We start from the raw sequence: 26,145 nt of genomic DNA, 5'->3' as shown, positions 1-26,145 counted from the left end.
ATTTCATGATATGATAAGTGGTGAGTTAGTGAAAGCAAAAAAAAAAAAGAAGTAAAAAAAGCTGATAGAAATACGTTTAATTTTACTTTTCCACTCTTTTGAATGAAAACAACAACAAACCCCGATCCACCTGGACTATGAGTGAGTTTTTCTATATGATCTTTTCACGTTTCAATGTACTAAAAGTATCACACACGCATTTGGCACGACAGCAAAAAACTCTTGTGACATATGCAATATGCATTAGTCTGAACACACACACACAAAAAAAAGAATGAAAACAAGAACAAAACGTTAGCACCAGCAGCCGCCTCTATACGAACCAACCACGACTGCGCAGGCTCAGCGATGATTGTCTAATGACGTCAATCGATAAACGATTAGATTCGTTCATACATAGTCAACGAGTTAAGAAACAACAAATGGGATTGTCTGGATTGAAAGGTAACTGGCCGTTTGTTGGCAATTAAATTCGTTCATGCATAGACGAGTTAAGAAAAATATGCGAAAAGGTAACTGGCCGTTTGTTGGCGATTAGATTCGCTCATACATAGCGTCTTTTGTGGGGAAATACTCGTAGCTCGTTGGAGATGTAATTCTTTTGCCTGACTGTACATGTAACCGTTACAGTATTGATTCAAGTTTCAAGATTAACTGTTGTTGTTGTTGTCCTCGTTTTACGTCTATTATTAAGCTATACGTGGCCTCTTGGTGCTGAAATTAAGGTTTGAGAATCCCAACCTGAACAAGCATTTGAAACCATACATGTAGTTTAATTTCACAGCGACCTGAAAAGTTAAGAAAATCCAAATTAACTTATTTAGATTTCGACCATCTTCATGTTGCATATTGTAGCTGAAGTGATTATGATAGTATACTTGCCTTGCATTTAAATGTATTAAAATTCACTTCCCTTCATTACCTTAATGCGGCATTGTTAATTTGCTTGCGAATCGAAAATACTGTGGATGTATCAAGTGGTGTCAAGTATGTAAGTAACAAGTTATGTGGTTAGTAAGTGAAAGAAAGTATTGTTCAACTAGCGGATTTTATGGTACTGCATTAGACCTTACTGTAATAGGTTTTGGGTTTGTAGTCGCTTTTGGTCTAGGGAATAAGTGGTATAACGTTAACGTTACCATATTTTGTAGAACTTCATAGAGACGTTCAAAAGGAATATATCAAGGTGTTCATATTTTGTTAGTAAGCAGCCGATGTGAAAATTGACATTGACGATGCTGTATATGCTGATCGTATCAATAATGGCATAATTTTCATTACCAATGAGGCAATCTTATAAACGTGCTCCTTACTATGATTGAACTTTAAAACATGTGACTTGTTTTATGTAACGTTATAGACAACTTAGGAACTTTGATTTCAAGTTAGCAAATGAAAATAGACTTCTGCACAATTGATGAGAAAATGTCACAATATCTTGTGTGATGTTGTCAAAAGTGTGAAAGTCGTTGTGTATAGATTGGCGTTAGTATTAAAAAACTTGCAATCTATGAATGAGGACCAGTGGACCACTTTGTATGAAAAATATAGTACGCCGGTGGATTTCATATTTGTTACGTGTCATATATGAATCATGCAAATTAGGTAACCATCAATCTTCACCATGGTAATCTTTAAGAATTACTGCGCTTATTATTTTTTAGACAGCGTTGTTACTAAAATTAGGGTGGAGTCTGGAGAAACTAGTGTCATCTCTCGGGATGAAATGAACAGTTGAATGTCGAAGTGATGAGTACCCAGCTTTCAATAGCGACATCTATTGATTTGTAACAGGACTGCAGAAGCAAAACCAGTGGGCGGTGATTTAAATTGCAAAGAAGACTTTGATCACAATGCGTGAGCTACTTGTTGTTTTGTTTATTTCCCGGATGTTTAAGTCGGCTTCTTGAGCTGACAAACTTGTTTCGGTCTAGTGAAGACTGCAAGGCTTCGGAGTTCTGTGTCTTTTTTTTCGCCTCAGGGGCCATTTAGTATGATTTACACCACGCATGCCCGAGAAACTTTACCAAAATTCGGAATTAAACAAGATGGCGCCATGCATGAAGTCCCAGTCGGAGTTCCCTCCTCGGAAAGTTGCCCTTTTCTAGTTCTACAGGCGGATTTGAGACGATCTGAAGATGTCTGGAGCCGGGAAGACGTCTTCGGGGCGAGAGAAGCAGAAGAAACCCCCCAAGGTGAGGGCTAAGACGTTATTTTAGGACTACATTTTGGTGGTGTTCCAAGACCAGAGATTGACCGCCGGCACGAACTGTGCTCTACTCTTATGCAGAACGCGATAATTCGTCTGCATTCATTGAATTTCAATCATCTGATCGCCGAACAGGCCGGCTTTTGTGTGCTGTAAGCTTGCCGGGTGTATTTCTGAAACAGACGGTTGTTGTAAGGAACACTTTGTGGATGAAATCTACTCAGATCTCGTGCAGGAATTTCTGCAGATAGCCAGCTGATGGGCGGGTCGGGGCAGGGTCAGGACGGACGTGACGAGCTGAAGTTTGGGCAAAATGTTTCCTATAAATCATAGTATCCAAATCATCTCTGAATTCAATTTTTACATTTCAATCTCCGTAAAATAGCAAGAAAGTCTATTGCTATGGTTTGGAAGTCAGACAAGATTTAAACTGGCAAACGACGAACGCGTTGGAAAGGTGCCATAAATACTTTCCTTGTCCTCAAATTACGGGGTCTGTTTTGTCAAAAGCGATTCGACTTTTCCAGGTCCACTTAACACCGTCTTTAGAAGATGGATTGTATCATAGATTATGTAAACTGTAGATTTGGAAGGCTGGCAAGTTTTTCTAGCCGAGTTTTTACCGACCAGACGGGTTTGAAAACATGCCCCGGCTTGCACCCCCGGCAGTGTTGTTGTGCCGCGGGGGAATTGTGAAATGTTCGGTTTCACAACAGATCGATCCAAAGAGCTAGAGTTTGCAACATGTCTTTGCCAAACCCTTTTTGGGGACCGAATTGATGTAGAAAATTGTCCAAAATTGGGTTCATGATATGTCAGAAATGCTACTTTGTTTGAGAAAGCTCGGTTGTTTCTTCGGACACATTTTTGACCCAATTTTGTTGGCGAATTTTCCCCATTTTTTTCTGCCCCAAGAGGAGTCCGGTGTTGACAATTTTGCGAGTAGTAACACTCCTGCAAACACCCCCACAGTCTGGCCCTGTGTCCCTACTTGTCTCGGTGTTTATCCTGTTGTATCCGCCGATGTTCCCGTGTGTTTTGGTGTCCGGTTTACACTTTACTTGTGTCAGACAAGCCTGCAAATAGCGACACGCCGCTCAAATCGTGCCGGAGTTTCCGCTGTTTTCACGGCTTGGGTAAACTTTCAAACTCCTGTCTGTTGTGTTGCAAATTCCATGAAATCACACCCACTTGAAGTAGATTTAGATCGTTTTGTTCTTCTAAATTGGATAAAATTTGTTGTTTTTGTGATGATAACAGAGACTTGTGATCTGCATTGCTAATCCGCTAAAACTAAAGAGGTGTCGATGACAAGTCTTTCCCTACTAAAATGGATTGGAGGATTTACATGTCATTATTAACGGCACTGAACTTTAATCCAACACATTCCAACAAATTCTAAACTGAACCATAAATAAACAAGCGGGCTTTAGCGCATTCTGGAAACTGTTAAGTGCATTGTTTACTATGTTTCCCCGGCCATTGCTACACATGCATTGGTCTGCCACTTTCTGTTGTGTCGCGAGAAAATAACATTTCAAAGACAGTGTAACTGATAGCAAGTCCTTTGGGATTCTATTCCCAGTGGAACTTTAATCCAACACAATAATATAATAAGGCTGTTTATCTATGGTTTTCATATTTACAACGACAAATTTGTATCAATCGGCAGGCACTTACTCAAGGATAAATTGGCAAATCGGCATGTCAGTAAACTGCTGATAGCAGCGATCAAAACACGGCCCGAAAATACATCAACCAGCGGCAAATCCGTTCTGCTGTTCCACTACACAGTTATGACGTTCTATGAAACTTTTCATCCGTTGTTTGGTCAGCAAATGGTGGCAAAATACGTTGTTTGTGAATGGTTCCCAAAAAATATCCCCGCAAAACACAGTACAAACTCCCTACAACACGTCCCCCATGTGGGGCTGTAATGGTATCGCCAGTGAGATCCGTCCTACTGGCCTTTGGATGTGATCACTTTCAAAAATAGGGGTGAAGGGGCGTGCTGAAATATGATTCAAAATGGCGCGTGTTCGGATTTCCACTGAATTTGTGTAACAAAGCCTGGCCCTGTACTTAAAGAGGGATACTTCAAGGCATGTTGGTTGTGTTGGATGGACAGTTTATTGATATTTCACTATATTTACTGTGATGATGATTGTGTAATGTGAGGACGAAGAGTAGTGTTGCTTGAAATTACAATCGCTGCCCTCTTCCCACGGCTTGATTAACAGATGAAAACATACCAGAAGATTGATTAACTTGTCACTGCAACATGCGATCTTTGTGAGCTCAAACTTACAAGGCTTTAAGTCGTATACCTTACTGGTCTTGTAAAGCACTCAAAAGAATTTGCAAACCGGAGCTAGTTTTTGACTGACAGATGGGTTCCGAAAAGTGTTGGATTAAAGTTGCGTTGGATTAAAGTTCAGTGCCGTTAGAGAAAATCCCAAGTATGCTGCACTTTTTCTTGTCACTCCCCTTGGTATGATTTTATGAAATATTTAGCAAAATCAAACTTTATTTTGATTATATGATTTATGCCTGTTGTGTCATTATTTCATTTGATTTTGAAGAGTTGTAAATTTGATTTTTGATAAAATCTTTGCTCCCATATTTCCTGGGTGGCAGCACCACTCAGCATATCCATCAGAATGTGACAGGTCCCATGGGCATCCAGACATTTTTCCTGACATCAAAGCATCCCCACCTTCCCATCCCCATCCCTGTCACCCTCCATAAACAAACAGCAGACTGGCCACCCCACAGGAACCAGACTCACTAATTTTTCTGCAAGGGGAAAGGATTTTTCAAGTGGTCCGCACTCAGGGGTGCAAACAAATCAACTGGTGTTCAGAAAGAGCCATGCCCTCAGTCTGACTCCACCCTAGTGGTAACATATGGTTTATATTGGGTAAAATTTGATTGACAGGGAGTAACAATCCCAGGCAAGGTATTTTCCATGTGAAAAGGTTTGGAATAGCTAGCAGGGAGGGGTATGATGATGTGAACACTCTCGGGTCTTGTAAAGTAATCAGTGTCCTCCTTGGTGTGTAAAGAAGTGGTTCAATTTCTACCATTGAAGTGATTAGTATCATTTTGTTGTTGTTCTTCTCCTATTGTTAATATGTGAAAAAATTAAATGGTTTAGTGCACTAGCTTACCAAGGGTAATAAAAAATGCCACCCCCTTTCTCTTTGCTCCAATACAAGATTTGAGGGCAAGAAACTCTATAAATTGTGTTTTACATGTAAGTTGGCAGGGTGGAGCCCCTCTTTTCCACTTCATGCCTCTGCAAGGAGCTCTTGTATGAAGTGCCTTTGAAGCAGGATGGATGGGTGGTTAGGAAGAAGGATTGGTGATGGGAGGGGGTGTCAAATGTTCAGAACATCCTTTTGGTCTTGCCATTTAAAAAAAGATCCAATTTGAAGCATCTTTTTTCTGTTTTGTAACTCTGCTACAAATGAGATCTTTTGATGTTATTGTTATTTGTCTGGCATGAACTGTTTTTTTATGTTTTCCAACTTTCATCCCCCCTCCTCTTTGATGCTTACTGGTCTGCTCTCCAGCTTTAGGCTAGGTTTCAATAGCTGGTGGTAAGAGGATTTAAAGTGGGCATGAATCAATAAATCATTACTTGAGAAATACCCTGTGACAACTTCGTGCGTCAGAATGTTTCAAAAACCAGACAGTGGAAAGTTGGCATTTTTGAGGAATGACATGTCTGTGGGATGGAGCAGGGAGCAAGGATGTCCCTGGAGTTGCTATGGAAACAGCCGTCCAATGAGATTGGAGGCTTTCAGCTGAGTTGGAACGAGGATGGCAGTTTGTTCCTGAAACCGTTCCGCCCTACTAGTGATGACCAGGTAGGCAGTTTTGTAAAGTCCCTACAACTAATGCAGCACAGGGTGTTGCCCATCTCCGTTTCATTAGCCCTTCAACCTTGGGCCACACAACTTTATACAATCACTTCAGCAGGGGGCTAGTCCACTGGTTGTGGAGTGTGTTAAATTACCATACTCTTTCCCAAATGCTGAGTGCTCAGGAGAGAAAGCAGTATGTACGATATTAAAAGTCTTTGGTATGTCAGCTAGCGATCGAGCTCACAACCTGCCAAAAGCAAGGCAAACACTCCGCTCACTTGGCCATTTCACCAGTATGCCGTAGACAAGTAATTTTCAGTGGTCAGTTTCCTATAAGCAAAGGTAACTACTGCCACATGTACTGGAACAAATTACAAGTTGTAAAGCATAATGATTCAGTGTTCGTCTCTTTGAACTTGAGGGTGGCCCTTCAGTATTATGATCCTAGATCCTAGGGCATACAGGTATAACACAAGACAAGAATTATCTGAAAAATCATGAGAATGATATAATTATTGAATATACACATGTATGTAAACAAAGGCCTTTCAGTCAAAACAGAGCTTGAGGGGTGGATTAGGGTTAAAAAGGAAAGCAGTGTACTCATTATACAATGTTTACATGAGTGAATTTGAGCATCCCCAAAGACCACGGTGAGACATTTTACTGAAAGCAAATGGTAACCACTGGGACTGTACAAGAGTGTTGTGCTTTGAGACCAATTGTTCTCAACGCAATCAGGAATGGATCAAAAGAGAAACTGGTCCATCCTCCTTGCAATGTTTATATGTTTGAAAATGAGCAGTCTAGTCATATTGAATATAACCAACAGTGCCAGTATCACAGTTCATATTTTAGTCTTTTCTTTTGAGACAGCAGTGAAAGTTTCTGCAAAGTTTAATAGAATAGCAACGAAAAATAGTTGCCCTTCTGTTCTTCGAACAGAGGTTGGTGGGGAAAATTGTGATCTTCCTATAATATGCACCGTTTTTTATCCCTGCTCCTGGCAGAAAACAACTTGCCCTGGCTGCTCTTTTCCCTACCAATCTCTGTTTGGAGGGTAGTCAGACTACAGTGTTTACATGGTTGAATATGAGCAGTCCGGGCCACAGTGTCAGTGTTACAGTTGAAGGGTCCTTTCTTCCACCCCAGTCAGCTGCTTTCCCCATCTCTATGGAGGGATAATCCCCCGTGGAGAGGTCTGCCCGCTAGCCGGCTGGCGTGGGAAAATCGCAAAATCGCTGGATGAATGTGAAACAACAGCAGTTCCTTACAAAACGTAAATTCATCGTTTACCTATACTTAAGTTTAAAGCAAGATTTAAGACCTACCAGCAAAAGCAGGGTGTGGAGATTAGATAGGAGTGAAATGTGGAAGTGAAATAACACTGGTCAGCCTTTTTTTTAAATTCCAAAATGAAGGAAATCGTGTGTTATCTCCTGATGTTGAAAGAAATGTCGAACAAAACCAGTAATTGAGATTTTTGCTTGATACGGTTGTTCTGTAAAGATGCCCATTGGCAAAGTAGATATTTAAGATATCAGTAATGTATGTATTTGGTAATATGACCCAGGGAAGTGATGAAAGGAAAGCATTATCAGTTTACCTTCCTTTGAATAAAAATTTAAAATAAATTCCTTTGCAGAAAGTCCAAAATCTTTTAATAACCAAAAGTGCTGTTAGGAAGATGCCTCTTGGCAAACTAGTAAGTGGGAATTTAAGGTACATTGTGATGATAAGTGGAGTTGGTAATGTGATCGTGAGAAGTGAGTTGACTAGGCCAGGTTCCAGGCATACAGGGGGAGGGTCAGGATCTCACTGTTCACATGACTCACATACAGGCAGGGCTGATGTTTGTGATAGGAATCTTTGCATTGGCTTAATTAGCTTCTTGGAGTGATCCGAAGTGTTCTTTTAGATTTGTTGCTATATGTGTATGGTAAGCCTGATTACTGTTCTTACTACATGCTTGTTTACATTCGTATTGATAAAACACTGTTCTGCAGCTGTTATGGAAAAAACATTAAATCTATTTAGCGCATAATAAGTATTTGTCAAACTAAGAATACCCTTTGCATACATTGTTGAACGTTCTCAGAGTTTAAGAATCTTCTGCAAGGAAACAATACATATGTATTGCTTCGTATGAGAACCAATACAAAAATAAGACGATATTTGGAACAGATATTGATATAGAATAGAAAACTAAATTGAATTAGCCCAAAGAATCTTTTAATGATTAATCTCTGGAATAGATAAAATGAGTCAGTGCACTAAGCTTTCTCTTTGAAGTTAACCACTAAGCAGGTGTTCGGATGTATCATCATACCATTTTACGGCTTCCTTTGTAATTTACTCTCCACTGGTAAGAAAATGGGATCAATCAGGAAATCTTCAGATCTCTCCTCCTAACATCTGCTTTGATATGGTCCTGCACTTTGAAGTTAACCACCAAGCAGATGTTAGGCAGTAACATTATAGCATTTTATGACTTCATTTACTGGGTACCCTCCACTAGGAAGAACATGGGAGCAGTCAGGAAATCTTCAGATGTCTCCTAATGTCTGCTTGGAGATGGCCCTGCACTTTGAAGTTAACCACCAAGCAGATGATTGGCAGTAATATTATAGCATTTTATAGTCATGTACTGGATATCCTCCACTGGTCAGAAATGGGAGCAGTCAGGAAATCATCATATCTCTCCTCTTAACATCTGCTTGGAGATGGTCCTGCTCTTTGAAGTGCCCTGAATCCCAGCAGAACACAATTAGGCCAAGTGGCACCAGGAGGCTTTGATGTTTAATAGGGTGACAAATAAAGGGCAGCGGACACTCATGTGGTGGTGAGGCGTTGGCCTGATGGATTTTTGGCCAGTTCGAGGGGTCAATGTACAAGCCACACTATTATACATGTATAGTGCAGCTTGTTGAAGTGACCCACTTGTACATAAGGACCACCTGGCTAATATCAATGACTTTTTGGTGGTCATTTGATAGTCAATGTTATGAGAAAGTAATCTATCATAACCATACTTGTCCACATACATAGACCAGATTTTGCTGGTCACCTAAACGCATTATCTTCTTGGGCAGTTTTGTGTATGAACACAAGGTTAGATTGTGATAAACCAATGTTACCAACATCCTTAGTACACCTGTTTGTTTTTAAGAATGGAAGGGCCATAATACATTCATGATTGACTTTGAGGAGCGAGGGGAGCGGGAGGGGGGGGGGTGGATTAGGTTTGCCATCTCTGCTTGTATTGCTGACCAGTTCCTCGGGACCCTGAACTCGTTGTCCCTTTTAAATGTAACTCTAACCTGCTTTTAGTTAGAATGTAAACTGTTTATGCTATGGGAAGTTCTGACATTGGCTGCACTTTTCACTTATCATGAGGATTTGGACTAACCCTGGTCAGGTCAGGGCGATTATGAAAAACATGTATACAACAGATTAACGAGGAGTCTGCCAATTTTAGGTTCTCTCAGTCAGTCTTGCTGCCATGTAGTCTGTTGTGCTTCCTTTATAATATTATATCAAAACTAACTCTTTGTGTCTGACTCTTTGTGATTCCTATGATATTGATCTTTGGCTTTTATCATCTTGGTAGACATCCGTTGTACTATAGGCTCCTGGCTTGGCAGTGTCTATTATGGATGATTTATCCAATTGATATTACACATCTTATGTATTTCTTTGACAACATTTACAGTTAAAAATTTAATCATATTTAAAAAAAATCATATTTCTTGAATGTAATGCCACATCAATTTATTTCTTTGGTTCTTGGACTTTATAAAGTAAAATCTAAGTAGGTTCAACCTTTGACACCATGCAAATAGAATGCTATGACTACATTTACTTCCTGATAGATAACATTCAAGTCAAGGTAAGACTGTCAACTCAACCTTCCCATGATGATGTCCTGAAAGACGTGGTAGACTTTCTCATCAGGCTCAGTTTTTATATTGATCTTCCAGCTTATGATAAGCATTTTTTGATATCAGGGAAGCCACAAACTATTAAATCAGCATGGCCTCAAGTATACCACTGTAACAGACCATAAATGCACCTGAAGGCAGACTTGCTGACAGGGGGTGGCACCAGCCAGGATGGCCTGCACAGATGTGGGGGACTGATGTGTCCAACTTGAAAGGTACAACAAATGATCTGAAGTGGGGAGAAGCTGTCTGGCTGAGTGATAGGGGCAGGGAGGATGGCAGGAGGGAAGCTTGGTCTGATAACTCTGGCTGATTAAATGCCTCAAATCTCTGATCGTTGGGAAAAACTTTGGGAATGCTGGTAGAGATATCCACTTTTGGGGCTGTTAATTTGGACAAATTTGATTCATGCAGCACCTGGAATATGGTGTGTTTCTCCTAGCTTCTGAAGTCGAGGAGTTGTTGCATGTAAAATAAAGTACATGTGATAAAGTTAGGATTGTAGAGTTGCCCTTGACCTTTGTAATTCACATTACATGGCCGAGAAGAGTCTCTGTTAAAGCCATTAGAGATTGTTGGGTTTTATATTCAGGGGACATTTTATTTTTGGTCACAGTTGACCAATAAAGTCTTAAGCTGAATATAAAATGTCCAAGACTAAATTGTGAACTGACTGTCACTGTCAGCGTTTATTTCCATGTTCGTTGATTTATTTCCTTGTTGGCCTATGGAAAGTACAGATTTTATTTTGCCATGTTTGCATTTATTTCTACTAAATTCTAGTCTCCTTAGCAGGTGTTTTGATGTTTCTTCTGATCACTGCCTTTTATGGTGGCTTTCTGCAGAAGATGCCATGAAAATGGCATGAAAGACAGAAGTGAAAGTTTAGGAAAAAGTTGGCATTTCTCTAAAACTGTTAGCAAGCACCCCAGTCCCTGACAGGCCCTTGATTTATGAAGTTTAACCTTGGAGGGAACTCAGCTCTGGGTAGTTTTCTGGTCCATGGAACCTGGAGAATGTGGAGTAGGGTTTATGGCCTGGTTCAAATGGTCCAAGTACTGTACTTCAATCTGGAAGTAGTTAGGGCAAGGAGGGTGGAAACCAAGAGGGCTGTACTTACTCCATTCTGATCAAGGTTCCTGTTTATATTGGCAAGTGTTCCAGACAGTGTTCCTCTCTTCCTGTACTGTGGTGATATTGAACATACAATGTACAGTCAAACCGGTACCGGTGACCAGCTATATATTTTGAACCTCTGTTTCCTAAATGGTTTTCTTGGGACAAATCCTATTGACAGCCCTGATAACAGTCCTACTCTTTGCTAGTTGGTACTAGTAACTACATGTATGTTCGATTTCGAGATGCTCACTTGCATCCTGCAATTTCCAGACTAAAACAAAAAAAAATGTCTGTAATTAAGTTTGACGTAAATGTAGCATTGTCATGAATCACTATTTAGTGAAATTCTGGAATGCAGATGCTGAGACATACTATAACAATAAATATAGCTAATGTTATAGCTGATGATGTCCCTTGCATTTCACTGTTGTACTACATTCTATTGGTTGTTCCAATAAGGAAACTGAAGCGTCTACATGCTTGGCTAACACGTCCACTTCCATGTTGATAGAGAGAGCTTGGACACACATCACAGCTAGTCTCCAAATCAATAGCAAGCTGACTATGTGCCGACCACTCAAAATTGCTATAATTTAGTTCCACCATATAGGACCTTTTCTGGCCTGTAATTTTGGTCCTCCTTGTAGACTACTCACAAAATTATGGGTCATAATTCCTGCAACCTGTAATTCTAGAGATGACAGAAATATTTGGAATATTTTGTACCCCCTACTGTGTCTAGGCAATGGTATTTCATGCCAAGTATACATAGATTTATCGTTTGGAGCAGCTGTTTGCAACTTTTTAAAGTTTATAGCAAGATTTTTCAGGACAATAGATGATAGTTAATTGTTGTCTCTTGTCCTAGAACCCACCCACCTCATTTGATTTGGCAGGTTGCGTCATTCTCTCAAATTGATACCAACAAAGGAAGAGAAGTGCCTGGTCCTGGGCATTCCTCCCCATGGAAACTGTTGCCATGGCAACCTTGGTGCTCCTGCTGTTGGCAGAATTGGAACCATGTTGATTCAATGATGGGAAATGAAGTGGTCTGCAAACTTCAAACAGATATCGTGAGGGAAGACTTTAACTGCTGTAGACTGCCCTGCAATTGTTGGGTCTACAGGTTGCTCTCATTAGATTTTAGTTGCCTGGTATCCAGCCGTAATATAACTCCCGAGTCTCCTCTCTCTTCTTTGGAGAGAAGAGACTCGGGAGCTATATTACGGCTGGATACCAGGCTAAGATTCTAGGGGGGAAAGATTGTAGTTTCTGCTACCCTTTCAGTTTTGCGAGACAGTATTGCAAATACAGTATGTATAGATGTTGGAGAGGAATATCGTAACTCAGTTTCCGACTGCCTTGTTTTTTTCCTGACAACTGTTCTACAAGTTATTGCGAGTGAAGGCTGTAACTAGGTCTGCCTAATTAGGTCGGTAACTTGGGTTGGTAAGGTATAACCTGCCCTTAATCTTTCGAAAGGGGACAGCTAACAAAAATCACAACTTGATTGATTGACAAAGAAATGGGGGTATTCAGAAAACATTAAGGCATCTAGTATCTGTCATTGTAACTAAAGGTGGACACATTCAAAGCAATATTGACGAAGCATATGGAAAGATATTCTGTGATCTGATCCGCACAGACCAGACAGTGAATCGAAGGAGCAGCCCATACTGGAACCCATAATTCTTACATGGAGGAAATACCAAAATACTCTACTGTATGTACCATACTCTACTCTAAATATCTGCTTGGAAATTGATGATCTAGTCTGGTGTGCATTAGAGGTGCACAAGGAGGATCCAGAGGTCATGACCCCACAACATTCCAAGCTTCTGTGGGATGGCTGCTTTTCAGGGTGGTGACAAGCTGACCTGTAAGATAGAACTTTGGGAGCTATTAAAGGGAAAAAATTATAGCAGCACGGTAGTTTATCAAGAGCTATATATGGATGATATACAGTCTTACTCCCAACATCTGCTTGGAGATTTGAGAGCTTTCCAGACAGGAAGATGACAATTGAAGCAAAAGAAGAGATCTATTTATCCCTCATGTCTGACAATTTCACCAGAACTGTATGTTTCTTGTCTGTAACATTGCAATAAACTGGCTGTCCTGAGAGTGGATTGATTTGGGGCATCAGGATGAACTGGAATATGGTAGATCTAGAGTTTATACACCAATCCTTACATGTTGCCAACATAACAAAGAGGACTTGTTGAATCCCTGGCCAAGACTCTTCTACTCTATATATAGATTCTTCTATATGTACATATAGATATAAGTCAACTCCATCTGTAAGTCACGGCCTTTTGTCTCACAAGGGATGAAGAGGATGAGCTGTCCCCATCTGTATTGAAGAGAAATAGTTGTAGCAATGTTTCTGGGAGTAGTCAGTTCCTATTGGAGGTGACAGGTTCGTGGTGTGACTGTGTACTGCCCAGTGGGGCTAAATGGGTTTTGTAAGGCTGCAGAAGTTTCTGGAGAAGATTATGTCTGTGGGACGTGTTGTACCTGTCAAAGCAGACCTCACTTCAATCAAGAGGCCAAACTGTTACCAGGACCTACACAGAACCCTAGGGCCATCGGCTGAGGCCAGGGGCTGGCAAAGTTTCCTTGGGGGCATGTTGGCCTTGGACTTTGGAGCTGAGACTTCAAGAGAAGCTTGCTACAGTCAGGCTTCCAAGCTAACTACACTAGAGTCAATGTTCTACATTGAATTTCATTTATCCCTAAAGGAGGTTTTGTTTTCACAAGCATTCATTTTGTTAGGAAATCAAGATAGGTCAAGAAGTTTTATATGACATTATGAGATTCCTAATCAAGATTCTTTGATAAACTGATATATATATGAGTGGCCTATGTCCTGGTCAATATATTTTAGGCCTCCCATAAATTTTATATCCAGATGTTACTTCTCTATTTAGATTGCAGGTTACAATTATGTAGCCCCTATGTTTAAATCTATGGTTCCTCCCGGGAAGTTGGTGTTCATGAAATATATTTGCTTTTGGTTCAGAATGATTCATTCAGTGGCATGTGTATTGCACATGGACATTTATGGAATGTGCCATCTGTTCACAGGGGTGCTAATGATGAGATAATTATTCACATGGAGTTGTTTAGTGGCTCATGTACTTGTTTATGGAAGGTGCCAATTGTGCACAGGGGTGTTAAATGATGAGGTAATTGTTCATACTGTATTGTTATGTGGGCTTTTTGCTGTATATGGACATGTATAAGCTATGCCATCTTTGCCTTACTGTAGGGTCGTGTCACAATAATTGCTCATATGAACTTGTTATTTACCTTGTTAATGCACTTGAAGATTTTTTGCAACAAATTGGAACACAAACAACCAGAACTTGAACTCTGTCCAAGACCACAGCACTACCATGCCACATCTACTATCCCAGTCTGTCTCTTGTTGTCTGACTGCCAGATATTTGTCCAACAGTGTTTGACAGGTTTTGACCTTCTGTATCCTCGCTGCCATTGCTGATAACAAGGTTATCATTAAACCTCCCAGCCTGCTGAGGTAACTGTAGTCTTATGTCTATCTCATCACCAATGATGGACTGAACTTGAAGCTAACACAGTGGGGATTGTTTCTTGCACTGAAGCTCAGGAATTTGATAAAAGTAATGGGGAAGTAAGTATATTTATAACTAGGTTATCACCAGACCATCCAGCTTGCTGCAGTCTTTTATGGCTGACAGCCTAAACTAGACTCAAGCTTAAACAACAGGACTTATTTCTTGCACTGTAAACCCTACATGTCCAGGAATTTGATTAACTGGGGATTTGAAAAGTGAACTTCATAAAGCAGGTGTTTTCCCTTGCCTGTAGCTGTCAAGCCTTCTCTGTCTCCTAATCACCAATGAGATGTAAGCATCCAGTGCATTCTCAGTGCCTCTGTGTTTTAAACATGTCTTTGTAACATTTGTACTCTTCTGATACTGTATCTAGTATTTCTTGTTAAAGCACATAATACCAGACATGAGTAACAATTCTGCAAAAACAGCCATAAAACACGGAGAATGAGCAGAATCCTTAGTATGCATGCTTGAACTTCTTAGTTGAAGATCTAATCATTTTACAATCATTGTTTTTCTGGAGACACAAACTTGTAAACAGAGGGACTAACCAACTGTCTGTCTACAAAGTTGTAAAGTCCAATTGTCAACATGCTAATCCCCTACAGCTGTGTTTAGGTGCAGGTGGAACTTCTCTAGCCTCTGTGATTTATTTGTACTGCCCTAACAAGTCAGTGTACTTGCTGAGATAAACACATTTAGGAGGGTAAACTTTACTCTTCCAGACTTTCTGATGTGCATGTCAAGTTACCAGGGGTTGGAGGTCAAGTTTACTTGGATGCTAGTTAAACAGGTCATGTTTACAAGGTAGATATTGGGGTCATAGAAGATGAAACATCACAAGTCAAGTTGAATGAATGAATTAGATCATTGCAATCAGGTGAAAAAGTTTTTGCAGTCTTAGGTTGAATTGCGTACAGATAAATCATCATCATCACAGATGAATATCAAAACCAACCGATAACTTCTTAGGCAGGTTACAGCTTAAGTTCATTTTTTTGTCATAGGATTTTCAACGAGACTATAAAGGAACCAACCAGCAACAAGGGTCAATGTGTGCCCATTTTCGTTGACCATGACCTAGGTAACCATTGAAAGATCAATGAACAATGATTACCTCCATGAAATGTCATGGAGGTTATATTTTACCCAGCGTTTGTGTGTGTGTGTGTGTGTGTCTGTCTGTCAACAAGATAACTCAAGAACGGCTGGATGGATTGGTTTCATACTTGGTGTGTTGGTGGGGTGCGATGAAAGCTAGAAGTGATTAGATTTTGGGCCCCCTAGCGGCTTCCCTTGGTACTGCAACGCAACTTCCGGTTTTGCTATCTTGTGTTCTGAACACGCTATGGTCACGATTTTTGAGTGTTAGATAGCTCTTGTGCTCAGGAATAAGTGACATAAGTTTTGGCCCCCTACCGACTAGGTTTGGGATAGCAGGGGCATTTTTGTCAAAAACTTCTGAAGAGGATAACTCAAGAAGGGAACAATGGATTTTCATGATTTTTGGTATGTAGGTACCTTAGACAATGTTGTACAAGATAAGATACTAATTATGCAAAATAGGAGTACATTTGCATAATTAATGAGAATATTCTATCATAGCAGTTTTTTCAATGTATCTCTTGTCCCGGACATGATATAGTCTTGACATTTGGGCGGTAGATAGCTGTTAGCGTCATGACAATGTGGGGCAGATTTCAGCTCCCTAACATGTAATTTCGGAACTGCAGGGGCGTTTTTGTCAAGACATTCCAAAGAGGATAACTGCAGAAAGGATTGACGGATTGGCATCATTTTAGGGGCCCCGGTGCAGGTAGCTTAGGCAAAGGTGTTCATAATGATATACATGTTATGCAAATGAGGACCTTATTTGCATAATAAATGAGGAAATTGTATAATACCATTATTAGCAATAAATGGACTTCAATAAATGTAACACTTATTAATTATGATAGATTGAATATAAGCAGATACCAAATATGGTAATGAGGAACTTATTTGCATAGTATATGTTAAAATTGCAAAGCCGCTTTATGTCTGATGATTGGAATTTTATACTTGTGACATGTGTACGTTAGTCCATGATGAACAACACCACGCATGAATTATGTTAATGTGGTAGTCAATTGCATGAAATTTACAAAAGCTCTAAATTTTCATGGAGGTATGAGGTCGCCGAACTCTAGTTGATAGATGATTTGATAGATGATTTGGTAACCTTGGGGATCCTTAAGCACTCACTGAATAATGGTTGCCAGATCTGTCTAACTTTTGGACACAAAATCCTCTCAAATGCTTTTTTCTGGAATCCCCACTTCTGCCTATTACCAGTAACAGTTGTAAGTCCAGGCTCATTACTAGGCAGTGACTGCCTGTGCAAGACACAAAGGCCAGCATTGTGCCTTACACAAAACAGAAGCTTCCACAGTTTAACCCCCTCCCTGCTTCCTGACCCTATAACCCATACAGATTGGATGCCTAAAGGGTAGCAAAGTAGGGTGAAGGTTAAAATACAGGGCTTGGATGGTGGGAGAGTGTTACTTGACCATGTAGTCGTGATGGAATGGCATTGGAGTGCCTCTGGTCCAAAAGGGGAAGGAGGACGTTGTGAATGGTGGCAGAGTGTGGCAGATGTCAACTCAGAGGGAAGACAGGCTTGTTCTGTGGGTGGCTGTGACCTTCGGCTTTAACATTTGAGAGGAATGTGTGATGTTTTGGTACTTTTTGGCTGTTTAATTAAAAAAAAGAACTTGAAAGTCTGTTGCAGTAAAATGTCTCAAAGAATGCTTTGATTTCACATCATGAAAGATACAGAACAGGATGGGGATGGGAAGGGAAGTATGACCTGTAAGTCGGTTGTGTATTTTGCTACACCATGACCCATGGTAAAAGGTCCTCCATACAAATTTACTGGATTTCCCAACTACTGATATTGAGTTACAGATGCTTTGCTGTAGGTGGATCCTCTACTTGGCCAACTGTACATAATAAAGGAGGTTGTTATGTATACTTAGTTTGTTTATTGAGAGAATATCTTAACATTAATTTTCATGTGATCACCTTTGGAAATAGGTTAGCCTGAAAAGCTATAACTTCTTATAAAAGGTTCAGGATTTTGAAATTCCCTAGCCTGATTAAATCTCGCTTACAGCAGCCAGCCCAACCTCCACCCGGGCCTCCTAGAGGGGCCAGTTACAGCCCTGGACAGCAGAGTTTGTGTTACACAGACTAGAAGTTCCCTTATTTTCCAATTCTGTACTATTCGAAAATAGGGCAATCCAAGCGTCACCTCACTTGTGTCTGGTTGACTGGTGGTATGTAAGTCCTACTGCCAAGATAAGTAGTGGGCGGAAAGAGAGATAGGAACAAACTATGTTACCTTGGCAATGGCTGTGCTTTATTAATGCTGTCCAGTTTGGAATACTATCACCTGGGATAAACTATTTCACATGGCAAAGTGTGAATTTATAGGGTGATTATTATGTTGAATTTATAGTACAGGAAATAGTTCTGATTTTTGCCTTGTGATAAAAGTAGAGTCCAAACAGAACATGAGAATATTTGTGGTTTTGCACATAATGTATATAATGTGTTTTATCTTGTAACAAATAGAGTCCCGCAAAGAAAAATAGATTTGCCACATTTGTCATAGTATGTCATACGATTTAGATGCTGTAGAATTTTCAGGCAGGCTGTGACAACTAGCTGCCGACTAGGATTTAAGACAGTCCTTTCCATATATACGAAAGCTAAAGTTTGCAGGACATGTTTGTGACTTTCCAAAGAATGTCCTCGGTTTGCAATAGTATGACGATCATATGACATAGTTGTAGTATATGCCTAGATCTTGTCTGATAACCAAATAGATGCATTGTTCTTGCCCAAGCAACAGTTCTAAACTTGGCGCCTGATGTCAGTAGCAGCCCCATGCCCCAGGCAGTGTTGTGTTAGTGGACCATGTACTGCAGAGTTGGAAGTGTTTAGTGCTTATCTTACTACTCCTGTTTCACAGGAAATCTGTGGTCAGACAGATGAGAACTTCAAACAGACTTGTTTGTAGAGACTTCATCACAAAGCAAAAACATGTGATAGGGAGGAAATGATGGGTGCTGTGTCCAATCTTCTTTCAAAATTATGTCTTTTTATTCAAAATACCGTTTTTTTAAGAATCTGATTGTACTGATTTAACTCCTTATGCTTGAGGCATCCAAAACTTCTTTGAAAAGTTAAAATGTAACCTTGCTATCATTGAAGTCGGACAAAAAAGACCAAAAAGGCAGTGGAAGATTGGCTGCAATAATTATGCTGATCACAAGGAGGCGCTGCTATGTCAGTATACACTGAATGCTGACTGACTGAACCTCTGTGCTATGGCCGTCTAAGTTTCTTTATACATGGGACTGCTCTGGCAGTGCAACATCCCTTTCAAAAGGAATAAGACTCTAGAACTCATAATACCAGCAGCATGCAAATCATTGTAGAAAACTCTAAGGGCCTAGTAAGGGATTTGAACCTACAGCCCTGTAGAGCACTGTAATCCTGAGGTACAATTTGTACGATTGCTGACCACCAGAGCAGTGCGCCTTTTACTTTTAGCAAATCCTGTAGTGCCTTAGTAACAAGAATTACTTACACTTTTTTCAAAGGTCTTGAGATCTGGAAAGCAAGCTTTTTCCACTATAGGCAGTTTGGGCCAGGGCTTCTGGTCTTTTGAGGTTAGGTGGACAATGTTCTTTGTAGCAGGTGTCTCTGTCTTAGCTTTCATTAGCTTTGGTTGTCACTCTTCCTTTTTCTCTTCTTCTTGCCACCAAATGTAGATCTATCCTAGCATGTCGGTCTACTGAGTGACAAGAGTCCCAGATAAACATCTATGGTCCAATATTTGCTGTTCTGCTCACTGATAATCCTGGCCAAACTTCCGGTCAGTCAACCCAGTGGAACATACACCTCAGTATGCAGGTGGGGCAGCGCTCACATTCCTGAAATTGGGGTCGGATCTTTGCTCATGGAAATGCTGCACGTTTGTCACCTTGCCCTGGGCACTTCTAGCTTCTAGACCAAGGCAACAGATCGATATATGCACTGATGTCCACAGACATAAAACAACAACCATGTCAGAGAAGCTACAACTGTAGTGAGACCACATTGCGAAATGGCATTGTGTCACCGATCTTGAGCCCTTGGCAAAGGCACCTAACAAGTTCTTTCCCACTTCACTCAGGTGAAAAAGAGTACCTAGTTTCGGCTAGGGATGTCCCTTGGATAGGGCGTTAAATGGAGGTCCCATGTCTGGGGAGACGCAAACCCCACGCATGTTAAAGAACCCATCACACCTTTCGAAAAAGAGTAGGGGCATGCCCTGGTGTGCGATGGTGCAAATCCTTCTACCTGTAGTTGGTGTTTCACTTCAAATCACGTGAACGCAGACATGGCAAACCTCTGTCTTGTATCAGCCATACAGTGATTTACATGGACTCCAGGAAAAATAGTGATATTAGTCAGTAATGGAGATCTAAATCAAACCAAACTAAACCAACTTAGGCTTATTACTAATATTAGTTACCCCAACCCAGGATCATTCCCTGACAGTTTCAGAATCACAGCTTTCAATGCTAAGACAAGGACCTGGAGCTGTTAGTTCTACTTAACACTGCTTTGAACCTGGGTCTAATAAGTCTGTATGGTCCCAGTCTTATCAGGTTTACTATCGGGTTGTTTGAAGGATTTATACAGGAACCACAAACAAACTTGATTGGAGTCTAAATAATGGGCCTTAGAATGCTTGCAGAATTAGACATGTGATTTTTTTCTTGTCCTTCTTGTGACCCAATAAACTATTTTATTTGGACCTTTAAGTTCTTATGTTCATGTGTCTGTGTTAATACTTGTGTTAAGAGAGGGCTTTGAGAAGTAGTTGTTGTTTCTTCCGAACCTTCTTGAAATGAATGTGAATAGAATGTGACATGTTTAAAGGTCTGTAGGTTGAAGTGGAGTTTGGAATGTAAACAGGTAATTGCACAAAATGACTGGCTGTTCGGATTTATGAGTTTGAAGTGCCCGCCACTAATTAGCTTAATTACATGGAAACAAGTCGTTAGAGGTTGCCAAGTTCTATGGCTGAAAGAATTGGCAATGCAGCTTTAGAGAAGAGCTATTTTGGGAAGTAATCAAGCCAGCAAAGCTATAAAGTCAAGGTTGTTTAGTACATAGTAAAGAAATGTTTTGTGTGCTTCGAGGCTTGTCAGTTTGAACAGGTTTGCAAGGTTGTGCTTTGGTAACTGAACTCAATCATGCCACCTTGCAGGAATGTTTATATTGCAAGCTGGTTCATACCCCAGTCTTGATTGCAAATATTAGTTTCATTGTAGCCTCATTGAAGCCCTTTTTATTTGCACAGATTCAGAATTATCCAAAGGCTGCCCTAGCAGTAAGGAAGTACAGTGAATTTGTAATGTAACCTTTGTCCGTTTAGAATTAGAATGGAACAAATGTGGTAGGCGACCTGCCTGTCATTTGGGACAATTGTCCAAGTATATTCAATTGTTTACCTTACCTACTGGTACCTAACTCTTTACACTAATAGTACAAAAAGCTGCCTTACAGTGAGAAAGTTCAAGACAAAGTGCCTTAACCTTTCTATGTTATAAATAGAATGGGACCCAGCTTGAGGATCAAAAGTGAACATTTGTCACTCCTCTGACTGTACTTCAGTGAAGGGTGTGAACAATGGGGAGGGAGGGGATAGCTAACTACTGGAGGGTCGTCTTACATGTAGTTTATAGTGAAGTCTGAGTACCTTACTCCATGTATAAATTACACACCTGGGCTAAACTACCTGCCAGCTTCAGTTACAAAAGGTACCTGTGTTGTTTTTCTATGCTAATAATAGTAATATCAGTCAGTACTGTACTGGGTAAATGACATTTTAACCTGTGACAACTTCTACAAGAGGACCACCTGGCCACTGATTAACAGTGAAACTTGTACTAGTTGTGACCACCTCTACATGAGGACCACCTGGCCATTGATTAACAGTCAAACCTGTTCTAGTGACTACCTTTCAGTTGTTGACATTTTGGTGTTAAAAAATATGTGCAGGAGAATAGGCTTGATATTTGTTGAATAATCAAATGTAGCATTTTATTTGAAGAAGATGTCATAAAAGGTAAATGTAATCTATGGTGAAATCCTTCCAAGCATTGTTCAATGGCACATGCACTGTAACAACAAGACTTAGGCCCAATCTATACACAGTTTTTACCGATATCGGTAGATGTGTCGGGAGGGATCTGGAACGCTGGCCGCGGGACACCCGTGGCGCTTGCAGTCATAAACAGCTATATAGCCTAATGAGCCCGCGTTGTATGCTAATGAGCCTTCCCGAAGTCGGGACACATCTACACGCGCGCGGAAGCTGTCGGGGACCCTTGCTAAGCTATCGGGGACCCCTGCTAAGCTTTCGTACGAATGGTCCGGACCTTTCGGGAGAAATTTTCCCGATATCGTAATGGCGATATAGCAGTTCCATCTAGACGATGAAAAAAAGCTGTCGGCGAATGGTTGTAGGCTCGCCGATATCGGGAAAAACTGTGTGTAGATCGTGCAAAGGCATGCAAAGGAAGAAGTTTGTCTTGGACAAATGTTTGATTGTTGATTGTTTACAACTTGCCGTGTTTACTAAACATTGTCGGCAGTATCTAACTGATACCCTCTAAGTGGAGCGATAAGCACTTGATTGGCTATTGCCTCGCTATCTTTCATCGCAATATTTAATCCGACAAAACAGTGCCCCTCAGATCAAAGCACATTTCAAGGCGGAGGTGCTTAGCGCCAGGAAACGATACTCCTCTGTTGTTGTTGATAGTTTGAATTATTTTTTTGTGGTGAAATCTTCACAAACATTTACTACGGCAACCTTTGAAGTATGTACACCACATGGCAGTAGATGTTTGTTTCCTTTTCTGTTGTTGTTTATCTTAGCACAAGGAAATGATCCTTTAGGTACATTTTGTGGAGAGATCTTGACATTTATTACAGCAACCTTTGATAGCAACCACCTTGCCTTAATTCCTTTAAATTTCTATTGCTGTTCATCTTAGCACAGGGGAATGATCCTCTTGGTATATTTTGTAGGCAGGGAAATCTGACCAACAGCAGAATTTGATGTCATTATGATGTTTTGTTCCTTGTCTGTTTTTGCTCTCCCTTATCCTTCAGCGCCACCATTCAGAGCATGAAACAGCCCTCTCCAAACAGTCTCACATGGTTTTGTCATACCTGTTTTGATATCCCTCCTCCCACTATCGCTGCTTTGTTGTTGGAGATGTCAAGTTTTTTTGTTGGAGAGTTAAGCTGCTAGTCAAGCTGCAGAGGCCAACTGTTGAATGGGTGTAGACTTTTTGGCGAGGTTCTATCCTACAAGGCTAGAATAACTAAGTAAATCATGACAATGCACACGTGGATGTATACCCTCCTTCTTATCTTGTCTTTGTTGTACAAAGTTGTCAGTTTTTGTGACAGGGAGGAGTTAGGGTGCCATTAAGGTGCCGGACTGTGTCTCGGAAGGGTTCTGGTCATCGAGCACGTTTCGGCCGGGTATTCTTCCACCCCGGGCTAGAGTGACAAAGTAAATGGTAGCAATACACACACAGGGGTACTGTGACACGTAAGTGGACATCGGAAAGGCGATCCACTGTCGGGAGAAAGCGTTTGATTGGTTTACAAATGTTTGCCGAACAAAGAAGCCGGTAAGTGAATGCTGCCACTTCACCTGGCTAATAGGTCCCCTCACAGCCGGGTAATCTTCTCGAGAGCGAGCTTGCAGCGCTCTCCGGCCACGTTTCGAGCACCGTTATCCAGCTTTGTTCGGCTCAGTTTAGTCTGTACGGATCTGCATATCGAGGAAGTGTACAGAGGTGTGTTCTGCGATTTCTCAAGCTTAGAGCAGAGCTTAGGACGTGTTATTCAGGCAAACTTGCACCAAGGTGACAACAGACACGTCGCGAGCTTGTTAGGGGTAACGTCTACAAACTTGCACAGAGCTGCAGAATCCTTCAAACAGGAGTCTTGGACAAGGTGAGCATTTTCCTTCTTTCACAGGTTTGACTGGAGGTAAGAGAGTCCGCGTACAGTGTGGTGGTGTTTGTGTTTGTTGTTGTATTTCAAGGCTCTATTTGGTAAATAACCTGGGACATACAGTCGAAGAATGCACAAGTTTAGGTAAGGTGGGGGGCCGTGGGTTTTGGGGTCAGCTATGAGTTGAGTAAATGCAAAGGGCTGATATTGACCATGGTTTGCATATTGACGTACATTTATTGATAGAAACACCTGACTCTTATGCGGGGGAGTTTGGACGTTGGACTTGGTTACAGGAAGACCATTGTTGTATGGACGCCCCACGTATTCGGGTCACTTCTAGTCTGAACCCATTGTTGAAATGCACACCGAGTTTGTCCTTCCAACTTCCAAGGCTCCCTCCCACAAAGATGTATAGAAAGGCCATAAGTAACTAGCCATAATATTATCTTCTTTCTTGACTGACATCTTGGAATGAACCTATCCTCTGTTTGCCAATTGTTTGATCCTAGGAAATCATATTGATAAACAAAGTACATGTACTTAATTGCCGGAGTTATTCCTTCCCGCCTTGAACAATCTTTCTTCAAGTCTTTGATAAGAAGATGTCCCCTTTCTTGGGAATCGTCTTGGAGAAGAAACAATGTTGTCTGTTTACCTGTTATTTTTGTTTTAATCCTGGGGTGAAATATAGAGATAACGGGGACTTAATAGCCTATTGTTCTCTTTAAGGCGAATACACCTGTACAGATCTTGTGGTAAGATGTACTTATCTGTTGCTTTAACTCAAGAAAGAGGAAATTGGTATGCCTCTTCTATTGAGTATTTGTTTGTTTGGAACTGGAAAACATATTGTTTGTTGTGTTTTTATTGTTCTTGTACCTCGTTGTATCAGTTTGCATCTTGTACCTGTGAGGTCTTGTAATGGCCATTAAAGCTGCGATTGTAATCAAGGACGAGCCAGTTTCTTGGAAAAACAAAGTGAAATGTAGAAGTCACATGATGACAGTATCAGTATTCATTGTACAAGTTTTCCCGTGTGGATATCATTATCGTGAAAAGGATGTCATTTTATTGGTAGACGATAGGGGACAGTATGCTGCTGCTAGTGGGATACTGAAAGCACACCTGTTCGTTACAAGCCAGTTACAGGTGTGCACAGGTGTGTCACCTGTCAGATATTTCTTTTTTAAAATCTCTCTCTAATTTTGGGGTGCTTGGTAGTGCCTTAGATTCATAGTATTTTTTCCAGTTTGCTTTAGATTATAGCAGTTACTATGAAAAAGCCCAAGTTTTAGACTAGCTTTATCTGTTTGTTTGTATAAGATAAGAACATTTTTTTGACAGTATCCTTGGTTTAAAGCCAGCTTTTCTGGTTGCTTAGTCCAAATTGTAACTGTCTTAAGACAAAAATTTCCCCCCCAAAGGAAGAAAAATTTGATTTCCAGTCATGGCAAATGTTGTCGCTAATGGTTAAAGGAAATCTTTTCTTTGCATTCCGGAAGTTCATATAACGGTACAATGTAACTGTGTGATGGTGTCATAAAAAAAGAATGCGCCCGAACTCAAAGTGAACTCGGCTGCCTTTGTGCACACCATCCCAGGAATGACTGTAATGTTTTTATAGGGAGGAGAAAAGAAGCGATTTTCCCGGAGGATGACGGTGTGTGCGCTTGCTGCATAGTTATGATTTTGTGGCGGCGTTATAGAGACACGCTCTGTCATGGGAAGTGACAGTCGTTTTTGTTGGCCGATTTGTGGAAAGTTGCGGTCCATTGACGAGATATAACAGGATAAATGATTGTTGGGTTAGGTGATGTATGGGTCGAAATAACTGACCCATGCTTATCAAAACTAAGAACACTTGGGGAAAATCTCAGCTGTACTTAAAATTTCACCTGTACTATCATGCAAGCATAAAAAGATTAAAAGTTCTTGCATTCTTTGAATTGCTATGTTTACAAGTACATTGTCCATTTAAGTTTGTTGTTAGATAGACCCAATAATATGAGGAAGATGCAATGAAGTGTTTTTGGTGCTCATTCATTCATAATTAAAACCTCCGTATTTGATTGAAGACAATGTGGATATCATTAGGGAATTTTGTAAGAAAACAAAACAAATATCGCTGGTCACAGATTTTAGAATCTTTATTTTTTTAAAACCAAAACTCAACGATTTACATCATTTTTGTGGAAGTACCTGAAGCGTACCCTGTTAGTCCTGGCAGTAAGCCTGTTGGCATTGTGCGGTGCACCAAGCCAGGCTAATGTACTGGAACCACTCCTAAATACATCCTCTGGACAGATATCTTACATGGCTCCAAGGTT

At 40.6% G+C, this 26,145-nt stretch overlaps 1 protein-coding gene across 2 annotated transcripts in view; it reads left to right on the top strand.

Annotated features, from left to right (window-relative positions):
* The first annotated feature begins 2,002 nt into the window (after positions 1-2,002).
* The window catches only part of LOC118418693 (puratrophin-1-like), a 125,666-nt gene continuing 101,523 nt past the window's right edge, over positions 2,003-26,145 (top strand). The window contains exon 1 of one of the 2 annotated variants that reach the window (XM_035824742.1): positions 2,003-2,195. In XM_035824742.1, the coding sequence (XP_035680635.1) occupies positions 2,139-2,195 (57 nt within the window). In that variant the 5' untranslated portion in view covers positions 2,003-2,138. Of the gene's footprint in view, positions 2,196-3,015; positions 3,346-26,145 lie in introns of those variants that run through there. The other variant, XM_035824740.1, reaches the window with a different exon arrangement.

This window comes from Branchiostoma floridae, chromosome 6 (assembly GCF_000003815.2).
Source record: "Branchiostoma floridae strain S238N-H82 chromosome 6, Bfl_VNyyK, whole genome shotgun sequence".
NCBI classification, from domain to species: Eukaryota; Metazoa; Chordata; class Leptocardii; order Amphioxiformes; family Branchiostomatidae; genus Branchiostoma; species Branchiostoma floridae.
The sequence above is the reverse complement of the archived record's forward strand: the minus strand, read 5'-3'. Positions and strand labels throughout refer to the sequence as shown.